The sequence below is a fragment of the Perognathus longimembris genome, chromosome 14, assembly GCF_023159225.1.
Source record: "Perognathus longimembris pacificus isolate PPM17 chromosome 14, ASM2315922v1, whole genome shotgun sequence".
Lineage (NCBI taxonomy): Eukaryota > Metazoa > Chordata > Mammalia > Rodentia > Heteromyidae > Perognathus > Perognathus longimembris.
Window position 1 is genome coordinate 55,142,178 of NC_063174.1, and position 20,704 is coordinate 55,162,881.

The window sequence follows — 20,704 nt, forward strand, 5'->3', positions numbered from 1 at the left end:
AGAGAAATCAAGTCCTCAGCCAGGGAGATCAAGGGAGTCATTTTTATATACCATTTTCAGAGTGAATTCTCTCCCTTTAATTCAATGTAGTCATGAACTCGTGTAAACACCTTATTAAAAATGCAATGAACTTTGAGCCCCTCAACAGCCCGGCGACTGCCATCTGCTCTTTGTTTTTCGTGACAGCCGGTCACACGGGTCACCATAATTGACCGCTCCATCCTTTTCCTCTGACAGGGACATTAATGGGGCCTCAGAGGTAAGGGCTGCCTCATCCAGACGCCAGCTGTGCCACCTGCTTTCGAACACATTACCAGGGCCAACACCACAGCAGCCACAGCCTTGGACCAAGGGCTTCCTTGGGTACTCAGACCTCCCCATTTCCTTTCACTGGCCAGCTTCCAGATGTTTCGAGAACTGTCCAGTTTCAAGAGGCTAACTCCTTTCCGATAAGTCCTTCTAGACTCTATGCATTTATTTATTTCCAAAGTGAGAGCACTCATATGCGTGCCCAGCATTCGATTCCTTGTGAAACATAATATACTTTATAAGTAATATATTTTGGTATTGCTTTCCTACCGGTACGAGTGGCACTATTTACTTTTTCTCTAAGAGCCCAATAGAGTATCACTGTACTCCACAGTTTATCTATTTGCCAGGTAGAACACTGCAACCCTGTGTAATTTCCAAACCCAAAAGCTAGCTTGGTACCCAAGCTAAATGTGGTAAGCAATACCTGAGTTGCGCAAAAGTGGCCTTGTCTACGGCCCTGCCTGATCTCACCCAGCAGGACTGCGTGTCTTTGGCAGGAATCCTACTCAGAGCCGGCCTGCCTCGCCCCTGCCGCTTCTCCAACGCCCTCGGCCTTCTGATTTCCCAAACCCTTTCAGCTTCCAGGGCCTGCTAAGGTGCATGGACTTTCCCCAAAGCTTCTGTTGGTTAACAGTGTGGAAAACCACATACGATGATGGGCTCCCAGGGCCTTGGCTCTACTCTGGGTCCAACTCAGCCCCCTTGGGTCCCCGCAAGCCAACCCACAGGAGGCCTTTACGCAAATGCTCGAGATTTCCTGGTGAGGTGAGGAAGAGAAGGTCCTGCCACCCCGCCATGTTGCCCTCATGGCACAGACAGCCACCAGGTCTTCCTTCCCCTCCTGCTGCGTACGCACCTTGCCTCAACCTCCCCCCGGACCACCTCCAGTAGCTCACGCTGACCTCTCCCTCCCAACGTGAAGCTCTGTGAGATGGTTACACGCGAAGGAGCTCCGGTTGTGAAGGGCCACGGCTTTCCTTCCGTGCTTTGACACATAGACTGTGACTAGCACGGCTTCCATTCCTGTACCTCTGGGAGGGAGAGGGCTGGGTCATCAGCCACAGCCCCAGGAATGGATCCATTTTAACCCATCTCCTTGGGAATGGGAGAAAGAAACCAAGTTGTCATCTTGAAAAATGGAAAGAAAAATAAACGCGCTATCTTTAGGTCTTGGAGATAGGGTCCACCTCTCCCTTGATGGCCTGGGCTCCTTACCCAAGGGTAGAAGTGTGGAAAGATCCAGAACCACTGTTCCTGGGACCATCTGTCCAGTTCTCTGATTTAATTCTAGCCAGAGGCCAACTCCACAGTTACAGCTTCAGGCCCAGGTTCTCCCCCATCCAACTGAGAGGCAGCACCTGCCCTCAAACCACTGAATTCCTGCCCCTCTTGGGACAGAGCCCACCGCCCCAAACACCCGACACAACTCCGTCCTCACCCCTCCCCTGCCTGCTCCCCAGTCATCCACTCACCTGCTAGCGAACCCAGAAACCCAGGGGTGGCGGGCGGGGGCGGGGGAGAGGGGTGGTGTCTCCCAGCACCTCTCTTCCTTCCTCAGCCCTCCTGCCACTCAAACCAACAACAAACCAACCGGTTCTGTCTCCTTGACCACAGCTAATGTTACCTGCGTCCTTCCCATCACAGCAGCCTGAATCAGGTGGGCCACATCCCTCTTAATCTCCCTTAGAGACTTCTTGCCAAAGGGGGCCTAAAACCCTCCTTGGTAAATAAATGTTGCTCCTGTGTCACTTCCCTGGTAGGGAAGAATCTAGAAGCTTTCCAAGTAATAACAGAACCACCAGAGCCAGCGACAGTGGGAGAGCTTTCTAGGGGAGGATGGATGGGTTATGGGATGTATGTTAGTAGGAAGGAAGAGAGGAAGGGGTGAAGGGAAGGAAGGAGCGAGGAAGGGAGTTTCGTCCTGTTGCCTAATGGCTGCCCTGGGGGACAGCAGCAGTTTGTTCCTGCCAGCACCACCACAAGCTGTGTCTTCACGGACACCCCATTCTTCTTTCACCACAGATGAGAGGTTGGGTGGGAATGTCAGAGCTAGATAATCCAACAGGGCTTAGGGGCCCCGCAGAAAACATCTTGAGAGTTGAGTAAGGCGATAAACTGCTTTGCTGGATATCCAGCCCAGAATGTTCCCAGAGAGGAGAAGAAAATCCTTTGTGTATTTCTGACAGTGAAGGAATCCAGGCCCTGGCCTGTGGGGTGCGGGCTGAGGGGCGGGGCTTGCTCTGAGGTTCACATGCGCAGCCCTGTGGGAGCTGGGTGTTTGGGGTGGCAGGGGGCTCTGTTCCAGGGGGAGCAGAAGTTCAGTGGAAATGGACAAAAAGGGAATGGACGTGGGAGGGAATAGGGGAAAACATTAAACATGGGAAGTGTTTAGATGAATTTGCTAAGTCTTTATTTCATTGGATTCTGCCAATTTGGGGCCAAGGACTGAAAGAGTATATTGTGCTTGATGATGTTTTCCTACTTCTAAAGAGGAATACGGAGTTGATTCTGGGGGCCCCCTACTGGGACAGTCAACCACTCTCACTGGCAGCCAGGCCCAGGATGCCTGGCCTCAGGCAGACTTCCTGCCTGGTATTCAGACTTCCTGCCTGGGGCCCTATGGGCTGCCCTAAAGATTCCGGCTGAAACCACATTCCCACTGCTCAGCTCTTTCCCCTTTCCTGGCCGGCTCCCTCCCTTCCTGGCCCCTTCCAGAACCGGGTCTCAGCAATGCCTTTAGGGAGCAACTGAAGACAGGATGACTCACGCAAGCTACAGAAAACATCAAGTCTTCAAGGACTCAGCCTCACCCACACGAGGCCCAGGGAAGAGTCTAGGAGGGTTCGAGATGGGAGGACATTCACCAGTGAAGCGTGCAACAAGAGCCCTGCTGAAGGTGGCAGTCCTGACTTCCAATCATCATATCCCACTGTCCCTGAGTGACCCACCACACAGGGCACCATACGACAGGCCCCCGTGGGGTGGATTCAGGGGTGAAGAAGCCCCCCCCCCATCCACTTCCCCTGCAAGTAGGTGCCATCATCAAGGGCGAAGAGAGAGCTCAGCTCTGAGGCCCTCGCACAGGTTTTGTGTGACTGTGTTACCGGCATGTGATAGCTACTCCATACATAGTTCATACCTGAACCAGAGGAGAGAGTCAACATGTCTACGCAAGCACGGTTTACGCAGGGGAGGATTCCAATGGTGGAACGCCTTTAAACAACTTACAGTTTAACAAAATGGGTACCGGGTAATTGGAAACTATGATGGGGGGGCGGGGTATGTGATTGAGAGCAGGTGTTAGATGAAAGGAGACAGGAGGGGTGGGCAAATGCAGTCATAGTGCTCAATTTGTATACATGTATATGTATATATGGTATGGAATATATAAGGTATATATATAGCATATGTGTATACATATAAAATATATGCACATATAAATAGACAGCTATAGTTCCTAGTTTCATTGATCAAGATGCTTTGTATCCATGAACCGGCAAGTTAAAATGAAGTCCTATGTATAACTAAAGGTAACAAAGAATTGTTTTACATAGAAGAGGTGGTCGTTGCCTCTTATGGTAGCAATGGATTCACTGAGTTTTCCCAAATCAGAAAGCATGGACTCGCCAGGGAGCCCTGGCTGGCTGTGGGCTCTGGCAGGTGGGTGTTGGCAGGTGGGTGTTGGCAGGTGGACTTGGGAGGGGAGCACTGAGGGGGGGGGGAGGAGGGATGCTTGCCAGGAAGTCAGCCTGCCTCCAGCGGTCCACAGCTGGGTGAGCTCAGAGCCTCTGCTGCTTACAATCAGCTTCAAACCCGGGGGAGTGGCCAGAGTCCCTGGCAGAGGAGCTTCCAGAAGGAGTCTGTTTACCACCCTGCGCTGTCCTTGGCAGAGGCCGCGGTCTGGACACCCACAGTCTGGAGGCTTTCCAGACCGTCTGGCCCAAGACACCTGAACCTTCGCTGAGTCCCTCCTCCAGGGCCCATCAGGGCACGGCCGCTGCCTGTCACAGCTGGCCCTCGGGGACTTTCAGAAGGGTCCGCACTCGGGGGCGGGAGACACCGTCCCCGCGGGCAGCCCGGCCGTGGTTAGAGAAAGGTCCGCGACGCAGGCAGCATAACTCAGCTCCCCACGCACTGGGAACGAAACCAGGGCGGTGTACTTGGCATATCTTACAAAGAGATGGTTGTCACAGCCAGGAGCACAACACAGACACACAACAAAGCGTGCAGCTCAGGCTCCCTCCGGCCCCTGTGAGACACATGGTTTCAAGGTGTCATTTTGCCTGGCGACTCTCTCCAAACTATCTAGCCGGGAGCTATCACCTCCCCCTGAGTCACTGTCTCCATCCAGCCCTGCCCTTCTAGCACCTGCACAACGCTGTAGCTTCCTGACCGGTCTCCTCCATGGTGCCTAGCAACATGATCCTTGGGTTTGTCAAACCCTGACGGTCATTCCTGCCACAGGTCCTTCCATCCCCTCGACCTGCCACAGGTCCATTCCCTCCATCTGGAATATTCTCCCCTAGCCTCATGTGGCCTGTTCCCTTTTCTCCTAGAAAGAGAACCAGCTGAGTTGGGCCTTCCTGACCCTACTGAAGTAGTGCCCTCTCGTCGGCTCCACCGTGGCCGGGGGACCCGCCCCCACCCCCATCCTCAGGTCCCACCACAGTATCTGGCCAGGAACCAGAGCTCAGCAGATGTTTGCTGAGTGGAAGGGTGAGTGCATGGGGTCTGGAACACCTGCAGGGATGGCCCGCAGAGGCTCGCTCAGTTCTAGCTTCCTTCGGTTCTTGAGCAAGGAGTTGGAAATTCTGTGTTGTTATGATCTAAAACCAAGAGTCGCTCCTTGCTTTGGGGCGTGCAGAGTTACTTCGTTGTTATTTTCTATTGAATTTGTTGGCATCGATTTACTTCTTGGGAGTCCCTTCTCCTGTCTGACAGAGGCAGCTTTTCCCGAGGGGCACCTGGGCGTTCTAGGCTCTTGGGACGCGGAAGTGCTCACACAGTGGCTCGGCCCCGCAAGGTGCCGTGGCTCCAGATTTTAACGCAGCAGTTTCCAAGGGACACTCGATTAATCCTGATATGAGGTAAGGCCACATGCCCAACTGGTTAAAGGAAAACTGCATGTAGTAGATATGCAAAAAATATCTGAGAAATAGATGAATGTACTAAGAATTGTCCTGCGTTAGGCTTAGGGCAGGCTATCGCTTGTAACCCAGTACCAGGCAATTACATATAATCTAACCAAGGATCTAGGCACTCGTCAAATAATTATTACTCAGAGGGCCGAAAATGAGAGGACTGCAGGCCAGCCTGGGGGAAAAGTGAGCAAGACACTATCTAAACCAAATAAACAGGCGTAGTAGCATTCATGCGTATAATCTCAGTACACAGAAGGCACAGGTAGGGGGCTCATAGTCCAAGGCCAGACCAAGGCACTATCTGAAAGAGTATACGGGGGATGGGAGGAGGGTGGGAGAAAGGGCTGGGCCACGGCCTACATAGCAAATGGAAGTTCTTGAGTCCAAGCCCTAGTACCACTGACTTACGTAAACAAATACATAGATAAAAGCTGAGTTATGACTAGAAAGCGAGAAGTACAAAGCGTGTATGTGCATATGTGTGGGAACCTGTTCATGAAGGGTGGGGCGGTTTTAACATGGCAGTGAAGACACCTCGTGTGGTAACATGCCTAAAATCCTTCACTTGAGAGGCAGAGGCAGAAAAACTGAAGAGCTGGCTGGGTGCCACTGGCTCACATCTGTAATCCTTGCTACTCAGGAGGCTGAGATCTGAGGGTCATGGTTCAAAGGCAGCCCAGGCTGGAAAGTCCGTGAGACTCTTATCTCTCTTCAGCCTTGAGCTGAAGAGCTCAGGGACAGCACCTAGACCCAGAGTTCAAGCCCCATGACCAGCAAAAAAAAAGAAAGAAAGAAGAAGAAGGCAGAGGAAGAGAAGGAGGAGGAGGAGGAGGAGGAGGAGGAGGAGGAGGAGGAGGAGGAGGAGGAGGAAGAGGAGGAGGTAGAGGAAGAAGAAGAGGAGGAGGAAAGAGGAAAGAAGAGGAGGAGGAGGAGCTAGGGGCATAGCTCAGTGGTAGGGCCCTGCCTGCACATACAAGTTCCTGGGTTCCATTCCAAGTTTCACATAAAAAAAGTAAACAAAATCTCAGGTGTGTCTCCATCAGGAAATAGCATCTAAGCTGGGTGACGTCGGCATGTAATTCTAGCTCCTTGAGAGGCTGATGGGGACGGGCAGGAGGGGTGATCATGGCTTCAGGCTAGCCATACAGGAAAGTTCCGAAGACTCCATCTCAACCCACATCTAGAAGCAGTGGCCCATACCTGTGACACATGGTACTAGACCAACAGAAAAGTCTATGAGATTCCGTCTCCACAAAGAGAAGCTGGGTGTGGTAGCACACAGCATAGAAGGGAAGCCTGATCACAGTTTAGGCATGGGACTAGATGGAAAGAGAGACTGTATCCTAAAAGTGAAAAACAGGGCTGGAGACATGGCTCAGTGGTAGAGTACCAGCCTAGGTAGTGCAAGGCCCTGAGTTCACACCTTCTAGAACTTCCCCATCGGATTCCCACTGCCTGATTTACAAGCCAGTTCTGGTCAGTTGATTCGAAAGACCAGAATACAGTAGCAGTGACACTGTGTGACAGTCTCAGCTACAGCTTCTGCCTGCTTGGTACCTCAAACCTGGCCGCCATGTTGTGAGGAAGCCCAGAATGCATGCTGGCATGCCACGCAAGGGGCTCCATGCAGTTAGCCAGCTGGGCATCTCACCAATGGCTGCTGTCAACCACCAGACCTGAGGGGAGAAGATAGGGGGATAATCCCAGCCTTGGGCTAGGACTGTACCGGTGTAAGAGACCCACAGCAAGCACGTCCTAGTGGAGTCCAAACAAGTGACTTTGGGGGAGGGGCAGCCCATTCTGTGTCCACAGGTGAGATCTATCTGCATAAAGTGAGGCAAACTCAGGGCTAGCCTCACGTGTCTCTAGGGACTAGAATATGCAGAGGCCCTGACCCAGGAAGAACTAGAAAATACAGAGGCTCTGACCCAGGAAGGACATCAGTGATGGAAGGGGAGTGGTAGGCAGGAAGGAATGAGACAGCCTTGACTTCATTTTCCTCCTTTCCTCTCTGAACCTGTGGGTTCATCATAGACACTGAGGCTAATACCGCCTATTATAAAGGAGTGTTTGAGGATTACATGAGATAAAACAGCAGCGCTCCTACCAGAGTCCAGGCTACTGAACATGTTTATTTCTAGCATTCTAGAACTTCCACAGTCCCGAGGTTGTTCTCTGTTAAAGCCTGGCCCTGGCATGTAGAGGTGGCGCAGGTGGCCCCATTCCTGGCTCCATCACCAAAGGCGTGGCCTTTGGGGAGTCACTTAACCTCGCCTCTGATTTTTCCAAGAATAAAATAAACTAAAAAATGAAATCCGCCTCGGTGCTTTGAACTGTTCCAAGACCGGTTCTGTGGACAGGCAGGCGGGCTCCTGCCTCTGTTCTGCTACAGTTATTTCTGGCCCCATTTGCCTTGGAAGATCTCACCGAAGGGGTGTGTGCTTTTCCTGAGGGCTGGTACACGCTCTCACCACAGCCTCAGCCATCTGAGTCTCTGTATCACTGCCACTTCCAAGGCTAGCCCAGGCCCTCGGCCCAGGAGGTGCTCATGGGCCTTTCTGGTTGGTTCCCCCATCTGGCCTTTGTCTGGGTTCTCTCCCTCCTATACCGCCTAGAAATATCTTCACCCTGGGGACCCCTAGACTGAGACACCTCTAGCCTGGCAAGAGGTGTCTTTTTTCCTACTGAAGACCTAGAAGAGTCTACACCTCTTCCTTCAAGAGCCCACTTCAACCATGGAGTTTTGTTCTGAGGCAAGAAAGCAGACGCTTGTTTAGACAACTCCCAGCCTGCTGGCCAGTGACCATGGCTGCAGCGACTCCAGGTGTGTGTCACGTTTATCGGCCCCATGTACTGAATACCCATTGTGTTCCAGGCTCTGCATGGTGCTTGCTTTGCATGGAAGTCTGGAGATCACCTACGTGCAACAGGCACAGTTATGAGTCCATTTTATAGATCCAGAAATGGAGGCTCCAGGCAGTTCAGGATTCCCTAGATAATGAGCAGAGGCTGGAGGGCAGGAAAGACAGGCTCTGGGTCAACTTCTTCAGATCCAGACTCTTGGACAACTTTCTAGGGAGTTCTGGTACAAAGTCAAATTTGAGCACCCTGCCTTGAGCCTCCCTATAGCCACAGCTAGTACCAAGGGCAGCCTCCCCAGGCAGGCAGCAACCTGGCCTGAGCCCACCCCCCACCCCCACCCCCCGCCGTGCAGTGGGTCCCAGATGTGGCCCAGGAATCCCATGCTCTCGTGGGCTTCATGGTAAAACATACCCAGCATCCTCCAAACAAATGCAACAACCAAAGCCAACTCTGAGAACCACTTTGCCATTGCCAGAGCAGGCCCAGGACTGATTTCTCCCAAGATGCAGGACTTTCAGGGATTAAATCAGGAGAGTTCTGAGCAAACCAGGTGCTGTTTGGACGGTGGGGGTATCTACTTAACAATGTGAAGGACACCCAGCTATTCCTGCAAAGGGTTTTGATCATTACTTCTACGGGGTAGGGGGAGGGCGGATCTCCCAGGTCTGCACAGAGAGACTGTGCTCTCTCCTTTCTTCCTTCCTTGCTCTCTTCCTGGTACATGTGTGGAAACCCAAACTCCAATGGATCAGTGGTCCTTCAGTAGGTCTCCTGCCTGGTCCAAGGTACGAATATGAGCCCTGCCACTGTAGCTCTCCATCTTCCCTGCCTTCCAGCCTCCCCCTGCTGCCCAGTCCAGGTCTCCCAGGAATTTTCTCGCTTCTTTCCAGGGCATCCCTTCCCCCAACCCCCACTTCCTGTCTGACAGACCAAGACACGATCACGGACCAAACCAGAGCCAACCATCCTAAGTTACAGGCCCTCCCTTTAGAGACCTCATCAACCAGCAATTGCACGCAGGAAGTTAACCATGTAGAGCGCAAGGCTGAGGCTGTTTCTGGATAAGGAAGCCCTTCTTGACTTGAATGTGATGCAGTGATACAGTTCATCCCTGCTGGGACTGAACATTTCTTCTCCAGCTGCACCTCTCAAGTCCCTGAGTCTTGCCAGCATCACGGGCTGCTTTTGGTCAGAAGACCGTCCCCAGAATGATGAGCAATGATGGGTACCGAGTGTCTCACTTTTGAGACTTGTCAACACTGTTGGGTGGCTAGAATCTGGGAACCTAATTTTTAAAGTAACCTGACTTCTTCCATGATTGACCCAAGTTGGGCCAATGAAAGTCCATCCTGGGAGTTTCCCTGCAGGGGGGGAGAGGGGAGCTTGTTGGGGGGAGATAGGGTCTTGGGACCCTGGGGCCACAGGATTTGCATCGACATGAAAGAAAAGCAACCAGGAGAAAGCAGAAGAGAGCGTGAGAGGAAGATTGAAAGACAAAGACAGAGAGAAAATATCCCCAGCCCACACCATCTTCATTTGCAGATCTAGTAGATCTGCTATTAGAAAATTCTGATGCACGAGCCAAAACACTCACATCCCTCTCTCTCTCTCTTTCTAATTTTCATACTGCTTAAGCCACCCCAACAAGCACTTCTGTTACTCATAACTAAAAAGTCCTGTCACACTGTCCAACCACACCTCCCCCAGCTCAACCTTTACCCCGTCTCCCCACAGTGACACACACTCTGGCCTCTTCCATATCTGCGGGCCCCACATGGCTGCAGGCCTCGTGGGTATTCTGGGAGTTGAACGGTCTCAAGAGACCGTCCCCCACACTCCTTCCCATCTGTCAGTTCAACACCAACTCACTCCCTATACTGTCTCTGAACCAGACCGTGCAAGGGCATGTCCTTCCTTGCTTACCACCTCTGGCTTCATCACTGCCCATGGAAGTTTCCTAAAGCCCAGGTCCTGCTCCTGCAGTCAGGTGCAGAACTTGAAACACCAAATGTCCCCCACAGACCCACTGCGTTGAAGGCCTGGCCTCCGGCCCGCCGTGCTGTAGGGTGGAACTTTTAAGAGGTAGGGCCTAATAGGAAGAAGTTAGGTCGTTGGTGAACTGTCCTCATTTCTTGGCTTCCTGGCTGCCATGAGGCTAACAGGTCTCCTTCACCATGTGGTTCCTGCCATGATGTACTGTTCTGCCACAGGCCCAAAGCAGAAGGGCCAAGTGACTGTGGCCTGCAGCCTCAGAAACTAGGAGTCAAAATCAGCCTTTTTCTTTCTTTTTTAAGTTGATTATCTCGGGTATTTTGTGACAGAAAACTAACACAAAGCCTGTGACTAAAACAAAAATGAGTATGTTCCTGTTGAATCTTTTTCAAACCCTCCGGCTCCCTTATAGAGAGAGTCTCAGCATGGTGCTATGGTGGCCTACTTACTGCAGGTGACCACTTGCTTCTCTTCCCTTCCAACAAAAAGAGGAGGGAAGAGGAAGATGGTCCACAAAAGGCTACAATATAAAAACATTGACTTGCTTTGGCTGCACTTATTTATCTGGTTACCTTCTATTTAAGCAAGTAATACTGGTTTTTCATTCATAAAACTAAGACAACCTCCTTACTGAGCACCGTGAACCCCAACCCCAACGTGTGTTCCTCAGGCTCACACCTCCAAGCCTCTACCCATGCCCTTCCCTCTCCCTAGATGCCCTTTTCTCATAACTCCCTTAAACAAACCCATTATTTCTCAAAAGCCAAGGCCAATGTCACAGTCACCGGGGCTGTCTTTTGCCCTAATGACTCCAGAGTTTCTGCGCTCTTTCAGTGGCTTTCTGACAGGATGGATTTCCCTGTGAGACTGAGTGGTTTCAGAACTAAAAATGGGCCTCTCCCCTTCTGCGAGTAAGAGCAAGAGGAACGGGGTGACCTGGCTGAAGGATGTAGATCTATCACACACCAGCACCCAGACCTCAGGCTCAGGACTCAGAGAGTGGGAGGGAGGACTTCCGAGGAAGGGAAGAAAGTAAACTTCTGGGGCAGGGAAATCATAGCGGTCCCATGCACCCCCCCCTCCCCCAGCACAGGCCCAGGGACTCCTTCAGGACCCCTGAGGCCAGCAAATATACTGAAAAAGAGGCTCCCACAGAGACCTGAGGTGGAGGGCCATGGAATCCTTGGTTCTGCACGTGACCCCGCATTCAAATCACCTCAGAGCTTCTCCTGACAATCCCTGAGCCCATCTCAAAGACTCTGCCTCTGTCGGTGTGGGTTTGAAGTAGGCCAGGGATGCTGGACTTTAAAGCCCTGGATTCAGGCAATGCGGAGACAGGTCATTTGAGGGCCACACTTTGAGAAGCCCAGTTCCACAGAGTGCCAGGAAAGGGCAGAGACCAGGAGGGTCCTGACAGATAAAAGGCAGAAATTCACACCCACTGAAAAGCTGTTCCAGAACATCCGCAATCACCGACAAGGTACCTAGAGTTGCAGACAGCAAGCCTCATCAAGGTTATTTAGAATATGCCCCCAAGTAACTCAGTGGTGATGTGTTTAATGAGGTAGATCAAGACATGATCACGGGCATCTGCCAGCTGAAACCAGAACGATCCATCGAAAACACAGAACCTCCTTTTAGAGGCCTCATCAGCCAGCAATTGTAAGTAGGGACTCAACAGTGCAGAGGTCAGAGCGGAGGCCATTTCTGGCTAAAGAGCTATTCCTTTGTCTGAGCGACCAGACAATCAAATTGTTCCAATATGTGGTCATCCCAAGGAGGTGACTGGATCAGGGTTTAATTAGGAGCAATTGGCTCCTAACAATTAGGAGCAAATGGCTGAAAAGGTCTCCGACCTTGGCTCTTAGAGCTTCACCTTTGGCTCTACCCTGTCTCCTCAAAAATGGATTTAAAAACAAAAACAGTGTGGGTAGAGGTGGGGGAACTGTCTAAGACAGTATCCAGCAGCGGGCCCCCTTTAAAGATCTGGCCTTCGGAACAATCCAGGCCCGGTCACTTATCACACAGAGATTGACTTTTATCTGATTAGCCAATGGGGAAGCATCCTTCTCCATCTCGCAGGAGCATTCTGGAGGAGCAGCGTTTTGCAGACTGCAGGGAAAAGTTGGGCCTTGGCTTGCCTCCCGCTCGACCAGTGGAAAATTACAAAGGAGGCAGGGCTGCCCTCAGCCTTGCTCACCCGCTCTTCCTGGGTCCAGGAAAACGTACAGAAGATCCCAGGAAAAAAGAAGAAGAAGAAAAGCACCAGCGGAGCTTCTACCTACCTGGTGCGGAGAGGAGTCTGGGGGGCGGCGGAGGTGGGGGCGGCGGGGGCAGCGGGGGCGGGGGCCGGCACTGGCAGATGTGCTGGCAGCTGTCGGTCACCTTGGAGCAGGACCGCTGGGGCTCGCCGTGCGTCACCTGTAGACACGGGGCACAAGCAAGAGACTGTAAGGCAACTGGAGGCTGCAAGGGGGCAGGCTGGGACCTGGAACTCCTCTGCAAGTCCGAGACAGATGGACGTCCCATCCAAGAGGACGGAGAGCTACCCCGGCAGGCTGGAGAGCCAAGTTCTATTCCCAGTTCTGCCGGGGACCAGGGATGGGACCTTGAGCAGGCCACCGCGGTCCTGCTGAGAGAGGAGCTAGGCCTTGAGCAGTACTCCGGAGAACTTCCTCACGGGGCAGACGGGACCCTCGTTCCAGCCCAGTCACACCCAGACGGTGACACTGTGCTAACGGGAGTCCTCAGTCACTTCGGCACAACCACATTTCCATCTCCTCTGTGCTAACTTGAGGCCACGTCTCTGCCATCTCTCCAGCCACAGCTCACATGGCCTCTCTGTGTCCACTCTGGGGTGAGGCCACCCCATCTTAGGAAGAAACCTTATCTGGCCAAGCCTCTGCCCAACAAACCATTTGTAACACCGCCCCCCTCCAACCCCCAGCCCCCACCCCAAGATCTCCTAAATGCTTCCCCACTGCTCAGGAGACCACATAGCCTGCAAGCCCTGCACCACATGACCCCCCAACAGACACTCACCCCTGCTTTTTCCCCCTGTGCTCCCAACTTCTGCCCTACTCTCAGCCTCTTGCCAGGCCCCCGGCCTTTCCACATGCTGTTACCCAGGCTGCAGTGTTTTCCCACTACCACTCACTTCTTTACATACTATTCAGCCTGGCTACCCTGCTCAGAGAAGCCTCTCACCTCCCCGACTAGGACGGATCTCCTCCTAGGCTCCCTGGGACCAGGTTCCCTCCCTACACGACTGCAGGCTCCGGGAGGGTAGCGCTAGGCTATGAAGGAAAGCCTCGTATTCACAGATGCCTGGTGAATGAATGAGTGGATATATGACTCTACCAAAGACTGAACCCAAACTCCTGCCTCCTGGCCCAGGGGCTCCCAGCACAAGGCATCAGTTAGGAGGCATAAGAGGAGTTCCCCACCCTGGAGCCCCCACCCCCACCCAGGCAGCTTGGACAAATCCCCCCAGCTGAGTTAGAGTTCCACAGGTTCAATGGAGGCAGAGCCAATGGCTGGCTCTCTCTTGACAGAGCGCCGCCACCCCTCCCTACACAGAGGGCCAGAAAGTCAGGAGTCCAGGGCTTTGTGCCAGTTGCCAGTCCCAGGGCATGAGCTGATTGAAAGGTGAGGAGGGAAGAGCTGATGGCCCTTCAGCAATGGCCACGGTTAGTCGCCAGTGAGTGACAGAACCCGGTGTCCCTATAGGCGGATCCCCTTAGCCTGTGCCTTGTAGGCGGGGGCTGGGTATGCCTACTGTATTTGGGGAGGATGAGGCCACCTGGGTGGCAATGGTAGCTAGACTGATTGACCGTCTCACCCGAGTACCTAAGAGGCCAGCAACCTCCCACCCGGCACCTTTGAGTGTTGTTAAAGGACCACTGATTGCCTTTCAGACGCTGGAAAGCAATCTTGCCTCCCACTGGAAAGAGCACATCCTCCAGCAGTGAGCCTTTTTTCTCAATTATGGTACGGCGATGATTAGCTCCTTACCCCTGAGGGGGATTGCGCTCCTGCAGTCAGGCCTGCCCCCCTTCTCAATCACCACCTTCCAAGACCCCGGGGTCACTGGAGAGCCCCACGCTTCTAAGCGCTGGCCTCTCAGCCTCTTCCCACACCCCAACCGCCAAGTGTGCAAGCTTTGAGCTGCGCCCCAGCCAAAGCAAGGACCTTCCCAGTCTCCAAGGGGCCCTCCGCGCCGTAGTTCAAGGGGAACTTGAACTCGAACGCTCAGGTGTTTGTGTAACCTCGGCAGACACAATGACCCATTTCTGGGAGCAGAAGGACACGCGTGTCTAGGGGGGGTCTGATAGGATGAAATGACAGGAAGGAAGATTGGGGCTGAGTTTCAGGGCTGAGGGGGAAGGACGCGAGGGCACACCCCGCATCTTAAACACTGATGGCTTCTCAACTTTGGGGTATGGAGGCCCCACTGAGATGGAAGCAGGCAGAACTGTCCGACCACCTGTCCTCACAGAACAACCAAATCTGAGCTGGCGGTCCTTCTGCCCAAGGGCGGGGTCCAACTCGGGAGCCCCCCCATTGGAGTTCCCCAATCGTTTGAGGCAGCCCAAGTCCTAAAAGCAAAAAGAGCCCCTTGCTCTTAGCCGAACTTAAGGAAGATTGAGAGGCCCAATGCGGCCCGCTAACCTGCCCCCCGCCCCCCCCCCCCCACTGCCAGAATGGAAGCTGCTTTCCTTGCTCTCCTTGCCCACTGGGAACCAGAACCCCGCAAACTCCGTGGCTGCAGAGTAGACAGAGGCATAGGAGAGTCCTGCAGCCACCTGACTTTGGGATCTGGGGGACGCAGGGCTCCGTGGCATCAACCCCCTTGCCCCCTCCACCACTCCTGTGATCAGTGCAGCTTTCAGGTCAGGCAGGCTCCTAATCCAGCTGCGTCTCCTGGTCTTCCGTGACTGTCCACACCAGGCCCCCCTCGGCTCTCCACTGGGCAGCGCTTGCCTCTTGCTTAGGTTTCTAGTTCAAAGATAGGACGTCCTACCTAAACAACAAGCAATTTTTGTAAGAGACATATGTCCCCAATGTCAAGTAGACTTCGTTTAAAAAGGCTCTGTGGCCACACACTGGTAGCTCACACCTGTACAATCCTGGCTTCTCAGGGGATTGCGATCTGAGGATTGCAGTTCGAAGCCAGCCTTGGCAGGAAAGTCCAAGGGACTCTATCTCTAACCAACAAAAAGCTGGAAGTGAGCTGGGTGGCTCACGCCTATAATCCTAGCTGCTCAGGAGGCTGAGATCTGAGGATCGAGGTTCGAAGCCAGCCCAGCTAAGGAAGTCTGTGAGACTCTTATCTCCAATGAACCACTAGAAAACCAGAAGTGGCGCTGTGGCTCAAAGTGGAAGAGCACTTGCCTTGAGCAAAAATGCTTAGGGACAGCACCCAGGCCCTGAGTCCAAGCCCCACGACTGACCAGAAAAATAAAAGCTGGAAGTGGGTTCAGGTGGCAGAGCACCAGCCTTGAATGAAATAGCTGAAGGTCAGTACCTAGGCCCTGAGCTCAAGCCCTAGTATTTAGGAGAACAAACAAACCAACCAGCTCATGGCTTATTTGACAGTCGAGTTTACCTGGAAGTCATCTATTTGCTAAACCTGTCCATCCTTATCCTCACCACCCTCTTTGCATCTTACCTCAACCCCTCCCCCAGTCCACGCTCTGTGCTCCAGCCGGGCTGTGTCTAAAGAGCCCCCTGGATCTTGTGCCATCTCTTCCTGCACCCCTTTGTATCCTGATCTGTCTTCATGTCTCTGCTGTGGTACCCCATCTTCAACAGGTGAACATGGAAGCTATTTGCTCCCCAGAGCCCTTGCCTGGAGTTCCTGGTTTAATCACCTCCCCAGGGCCAGCCAATCAAGAGGGTGGGGACCATTCAGCCAGGTGTACGTAACACAGGGCCTGGCATACAGGGCCTGACTGATCCCAGCTGCAGTGACCCGTGGCGTTGGACTGGGGGTCGCTCCCCTGCTAGCACACAGAGACCCAGCAGGCCAGACCTGAGCCTGTCTCCCGGCACTTGCTTTGGACGAGCAACCACAAAGACGATGGCTTCTGGCATCCTTTATAGAGACAAGTCAGCACCACAGTAACTTGATGAGACACACTTCTGTCACACCTAATAAATTCGCCAGCCTGTCATCCTCTTCCCTTGCAGAAAGAAAAAAAAAAAAAGAATTGACTGAAGTGAACTTAAAAGAACTCTCAGTCGCAAAAGTGCAAAATCTCAATTGTAGACCCATTGAAGTAGAAAGGAGGAGGCTAAGGAATGCCCCTCCCCCCCCCAGCCCTTGAAAGTCACTGGACTTTGATGATTGAAGTTTCTTATCACCTGGCCACAGCCAGAGGCTACTGCTGGCTTCAAGGGAGATGCCTGGTGTTTGGGGGACCCCAGGTCCCGTTTGCTTCATCAACAACTCAAGGAGTCGTAAGTTTTGGTGTTGGTCCCACCTCCCCAATGTTCACTCTCTGGGGGAGTCTTCTGGAAGAAAATGCATCTGGAAACCCAAACAACTCTAAGCTGGTTCTCTACTTCAGAAACTCCTATGACATGACAGATTTAGTCTCTCCACTTAAAGAGAAACACATGGCCTCCTGCATCCCGGTTTTCCCTCTTCCCTCCTGCGTTCCCCGGACTCGGCTCTTCTGCTTAAAAAACAGACCCATTCATTCCAAAACTCCCTTTCTCTTGGTTTCTCTGTCTTTATCATTTGTAAATTAATTTTTCCAGCCCTCAAGCCAAGAGTTTGTCCATTCTATTTATCTGGAGGATTCTTTACTAATTGATTTTCATGAAAATTGATTTGTATTGAGTCAGATGATCTAAAACACACACACACACACACTTGCTTGTGCAAGTACTGCCTGGCTGAAGGACACTTACAAAGCTGAGGAAATGAGGGGGTGGGGTAGAACATGGCGTTGGGTCTTCCTTTAGGTCCTGTTAATTCGCATAGTAGAATTCTAGTCTCGCGATTGACAAGCATCACCAGCTCCCTCTGCATTCCTAGCTGAAAAGCGTTCCAGAAGAGCGGAAACCATACACATACGGATTCAAAGGCAAAATAAATCTGGCATCTCAGGTTCAGCTACAAGTCAAACAAGAGAAACCAGTCCCAAACCGCCCAAGTGGTTAGCAGTGACAAAATTCTCCATCCTGAGTGCACACAGCTGAGTCTAATAACTGCTCTTTCACACATTAAACAAAGCTGTCAATTCTGAGAGGAAAACAATTGTGCAACAGAGGTAAGCTAGAGAAGAGAGTGGAAGATGAGGCCTGGGCATGGAGTTGGGGTGCACATCAGCTCAGAGCACTGTTTTCTCTGTGTGTAGTGGGGTAGTGGGGGGGGGTGCACCAAGGATGCCATCCCAACAGGACTGACCTCGCCTATGCCAGCAGGGTCCTGCCACTGAGGAAGCTCATGGACCATAGCAATCTTAGCCCATTCCTTCTTTGGTCTGTCACCCCAACTCAGGGCAACCATGCAAAGAGTTCCCAATCCCCCAGATGCTACCAGGAGAGTATGAAACGGCAACTACTACTGGGTGGGTCCTTCAAAACCCCAAACACTTCCAAAATGCCAGACCATGCTGTGGTCAACAGACCTGGAAGGCTTGGTAGCAGAGTGGCATCTTAGCAACAGTGTTTACTTTAGTGCAGGCACTAAGTAATCCTTAGCTCATCAAATACCTACATTGATGCCCGATGCCAGTGACTCATGCCTGTAATCGTAGCTACTCAGGAGGCTGAGAGCTGAGGATCATGGGTTTGAGCCACTCCAGGCAGATAAATCCAAGAAACTCCTGTCTCCAATTAACCATAAAAAAATGCCAGAAGTGGAGCTGTAGCTTATGTGCTAGAGCACCAACATTGAGAGGGAAAGCTAAGCAAGAGTGCAAACTCCCAAATTCAAGCCCCAATACTGGCACAAACAAGAAGAAACCAACCACCAAAATCACCTATACTCGCTCAGACAGGAGGAGAAATCAAGGCTTAGAAAGATTAAATACAAACTGGTGTTTAAAATTCAGAGCTTTCCACTGTACCATCAACCGTGTACCTTTTGGAGAGTACCAGGGACTACAGTATCTATCTAACCCCCTCTCTCTCTGGCCCTAAGACGGAATGCTAGCAGGAGGCTGGCTGCCTGATCTCTGCCAGAGAGTTGGGGGACCCAGAATGAAGACTTCCTTCTCATTCCTGATAGATGGGTGTGTCTTTGTAATCCACTGTAGCCTCCCCGGCAGCTCTAGGCACAAGAAACCGTCTCCTGCATGGAAAGCAGTTTGGAGAGGCGAACAGAAAGTTTCAAGTAGGTTCTGATAGGAAATAAAGCACATTTTCTTTTTTAAGTTTCTTTTCCTAAATGCTACCGTCAAAAGGTAATGTCAAGCTGGGTGCCAATGGCTCCTGTCTGTATTCCTAGCTACTCAGGAGACTGGAGGATCAAGGCTCGAAGATAGCCCTGGCAGAAAAAATCCATGAGACTCTTATCTCCACTTAACTACTCAAAACAGTACTGTTAAAAGTGGAGCTGTAGCTCAAGTGGTAGAACACCAGCCTTGAGTGAAAAGCTAAGAAAGACCGCACTGGTCCTGAGTTCAAGCCCTAGTACCAGCACAAACATAATAATGTCTAACCTTTCTAAACCAAGGTCCTGGCCTGCGGGCTCTTAGGCCGCAAATGAAGCCTCCTTCCAAGTTCCTCACCTTTTCGGAACCTCTGCATTTCCAGACCCTAGGAGTTGTCCTTTTCCTAAACTCTCCCTGGGACCAATTCGTGGGGATGGCTATGGGGGCCAGGGTCTTTCTTTGGTGGCCTTCTTTCCCCCTCCCCAGGCTCCCGCCCCCGGCAGCCTGCTCAGCTCACCTGCATGAAGCCCCAGAGCGGGTGGAGGGCGCAGCGCAGCAGCAGGGAGGGCCAGCAGCTGCCGGGACTCAGCACCAGGTCCCGGAGGAGCATCTCGCCCGGCGGCGCCCACTGGTGGGGCGAACTGTCAAGGAAGGAGGCTCAGGTCAGGCGGACAGGCGCGGGCTCCGCTGCGTCCCCGTCCGGAGCCCAGCGGGTTCCGTCCGCCCCGCAGTCTGGACACCTCAAGGCAAACCCGCAACCTTCACTGGAGCTGGCACGCTCGCTGACTCTCCGTGCATTCCAGAAGTCACGCTCACCCCTGGCGCACACCCCCAGGACTGCGTGCACACTTCGACCTCACGCACACCTCCACACGCAGCCGGGCACACTTGCAGAAAGAAGCCTGTGCAGTTCCGGGAAGGCCGGGCACAACTCGCTCAAAAGCCGGCGGGAACCACTCACTGAGGGCGCGCACACCTACGGCCACGGCCGTGCGCACCCACGGGCCCCCGTTCACACCCACCTACTCCTGCCTGCACACTCGCTGGCCCTGCGCGCACACACCACGAAATCGCTCGCTGCCTGCACACCCCCGATCCCTCTGTCTCACTGCGCACACCGGTGCCTCCGTGCGCACCCCTATCTTCCCCCCGCCCAGACCCCAATCTCCCGCCCGGGGGCGAGGGCTTCCACCTCCGCCCGCACCCCTCCAGGGCTTCCCGCTACCTTGCCTGGCGGCAGCCCCGAGCGATGTTAACCGCGGGGAGGAGAGGTCGGCGCTGCCCCCCACCGCAGCGGCTCTGCTGGCCGGCCGCCGGACGGCCCCCATTTAAAGCCAGCCGCCTCCCCAGTCCCCCCGCCCTCTAGGCGGGGCCTCGGTCCTCACCCTGGCGGCTGCGCGGGCGCCTGGGGGCTTCACATGCGGAGAAGGAGCGCTGTGGGCACGGGAGCAAAAGTTTGCGCGCCGCTTGGGCCTCCAGGGCGGCTGCGCTGGGTCCCCGGGGCGCGGCGCGCTCGCTCCGGGCGCGGAGACTCCGGCAGCGCCTGGGCGCGCGCGGGGCCAGGGCGGGAGGGGCGGAACCCGGCGGCCGGGGCCGGGCCGGGCAGCCCAGGCCGAGTGGGGGGGGGGGGGGCAAAGTCTCCTCCAAGCCACGCACCAGCCAGCGGTGCCAGCCCTCCCCCGGCGGGTGGCGGAGCCCCCACCCCCAGCACCACCCAGAGCCCCGCCCTTCCCGGTGGCTCCGTGCGGCTGCGGGGGACGCGCGGGGACCCGAGATCGCCGTGCCGTGCGCCTTCCGCCGGCCCGCGGGGCACAGCGACCCGAGCGAGGACCGAGGCGCCGGCCCCAGGCGCCAGCTCCGGCAGCCGAGACGCGGGTGGAAGCGAAATAAATAATGCACGAAAAAGGAAAACAGACGTGAGCGGAGCCGGAGCCGGAGCCGGAGCCCGAGCCTCGCCCGCCTCCCGCCCCGGGCTGCGCTCCCTCCCGCCCGCGCTCCCCGCGGCCGCCG

The 20,704-nt window shown here is 53.8% G+C and overlaps 1 protein-coding gene across 2 annotated transcripts in view; it reads right to left on the minus strand.

Moving 5' to 3' along the window:
* Positions 1-20,214, minus strand: part of Prima1 (proline rich membrane anchor 1) — a 44,023-nt gene extending 23,809 nt beyond the window's left edge. Inside the window, exons 1-3 of one of the 2 annotated variants that reach the window (XM_048362516.1) lie at positions 20,080-20,214; positions 19,212-19,335; positions 12,593-12,728 (exon numbers count right to left, since the gene is read on the minus strand). In XM_048362516.1, coding sequence (XP_048218473.1) covers positions 12,593-12,728; positions 19,212-19,304 — 229 coding nt within the window. In that variant the 5' untranslated portion in view covers positions 19,305-19,335; positions 20,080-20,214. Of the gene's footprint in view, positions 1-12,592; positions 12,729-19,211; positions 19,336-19,919; positions 19,981-20,079 lie in introns of those variants that run through there. The other variant, XM_048362515.1, reaches the window with a different exon arrangement.
* Between the last annotated feature and the right edge of the window lie 490 nt (positions 20,215-20,704).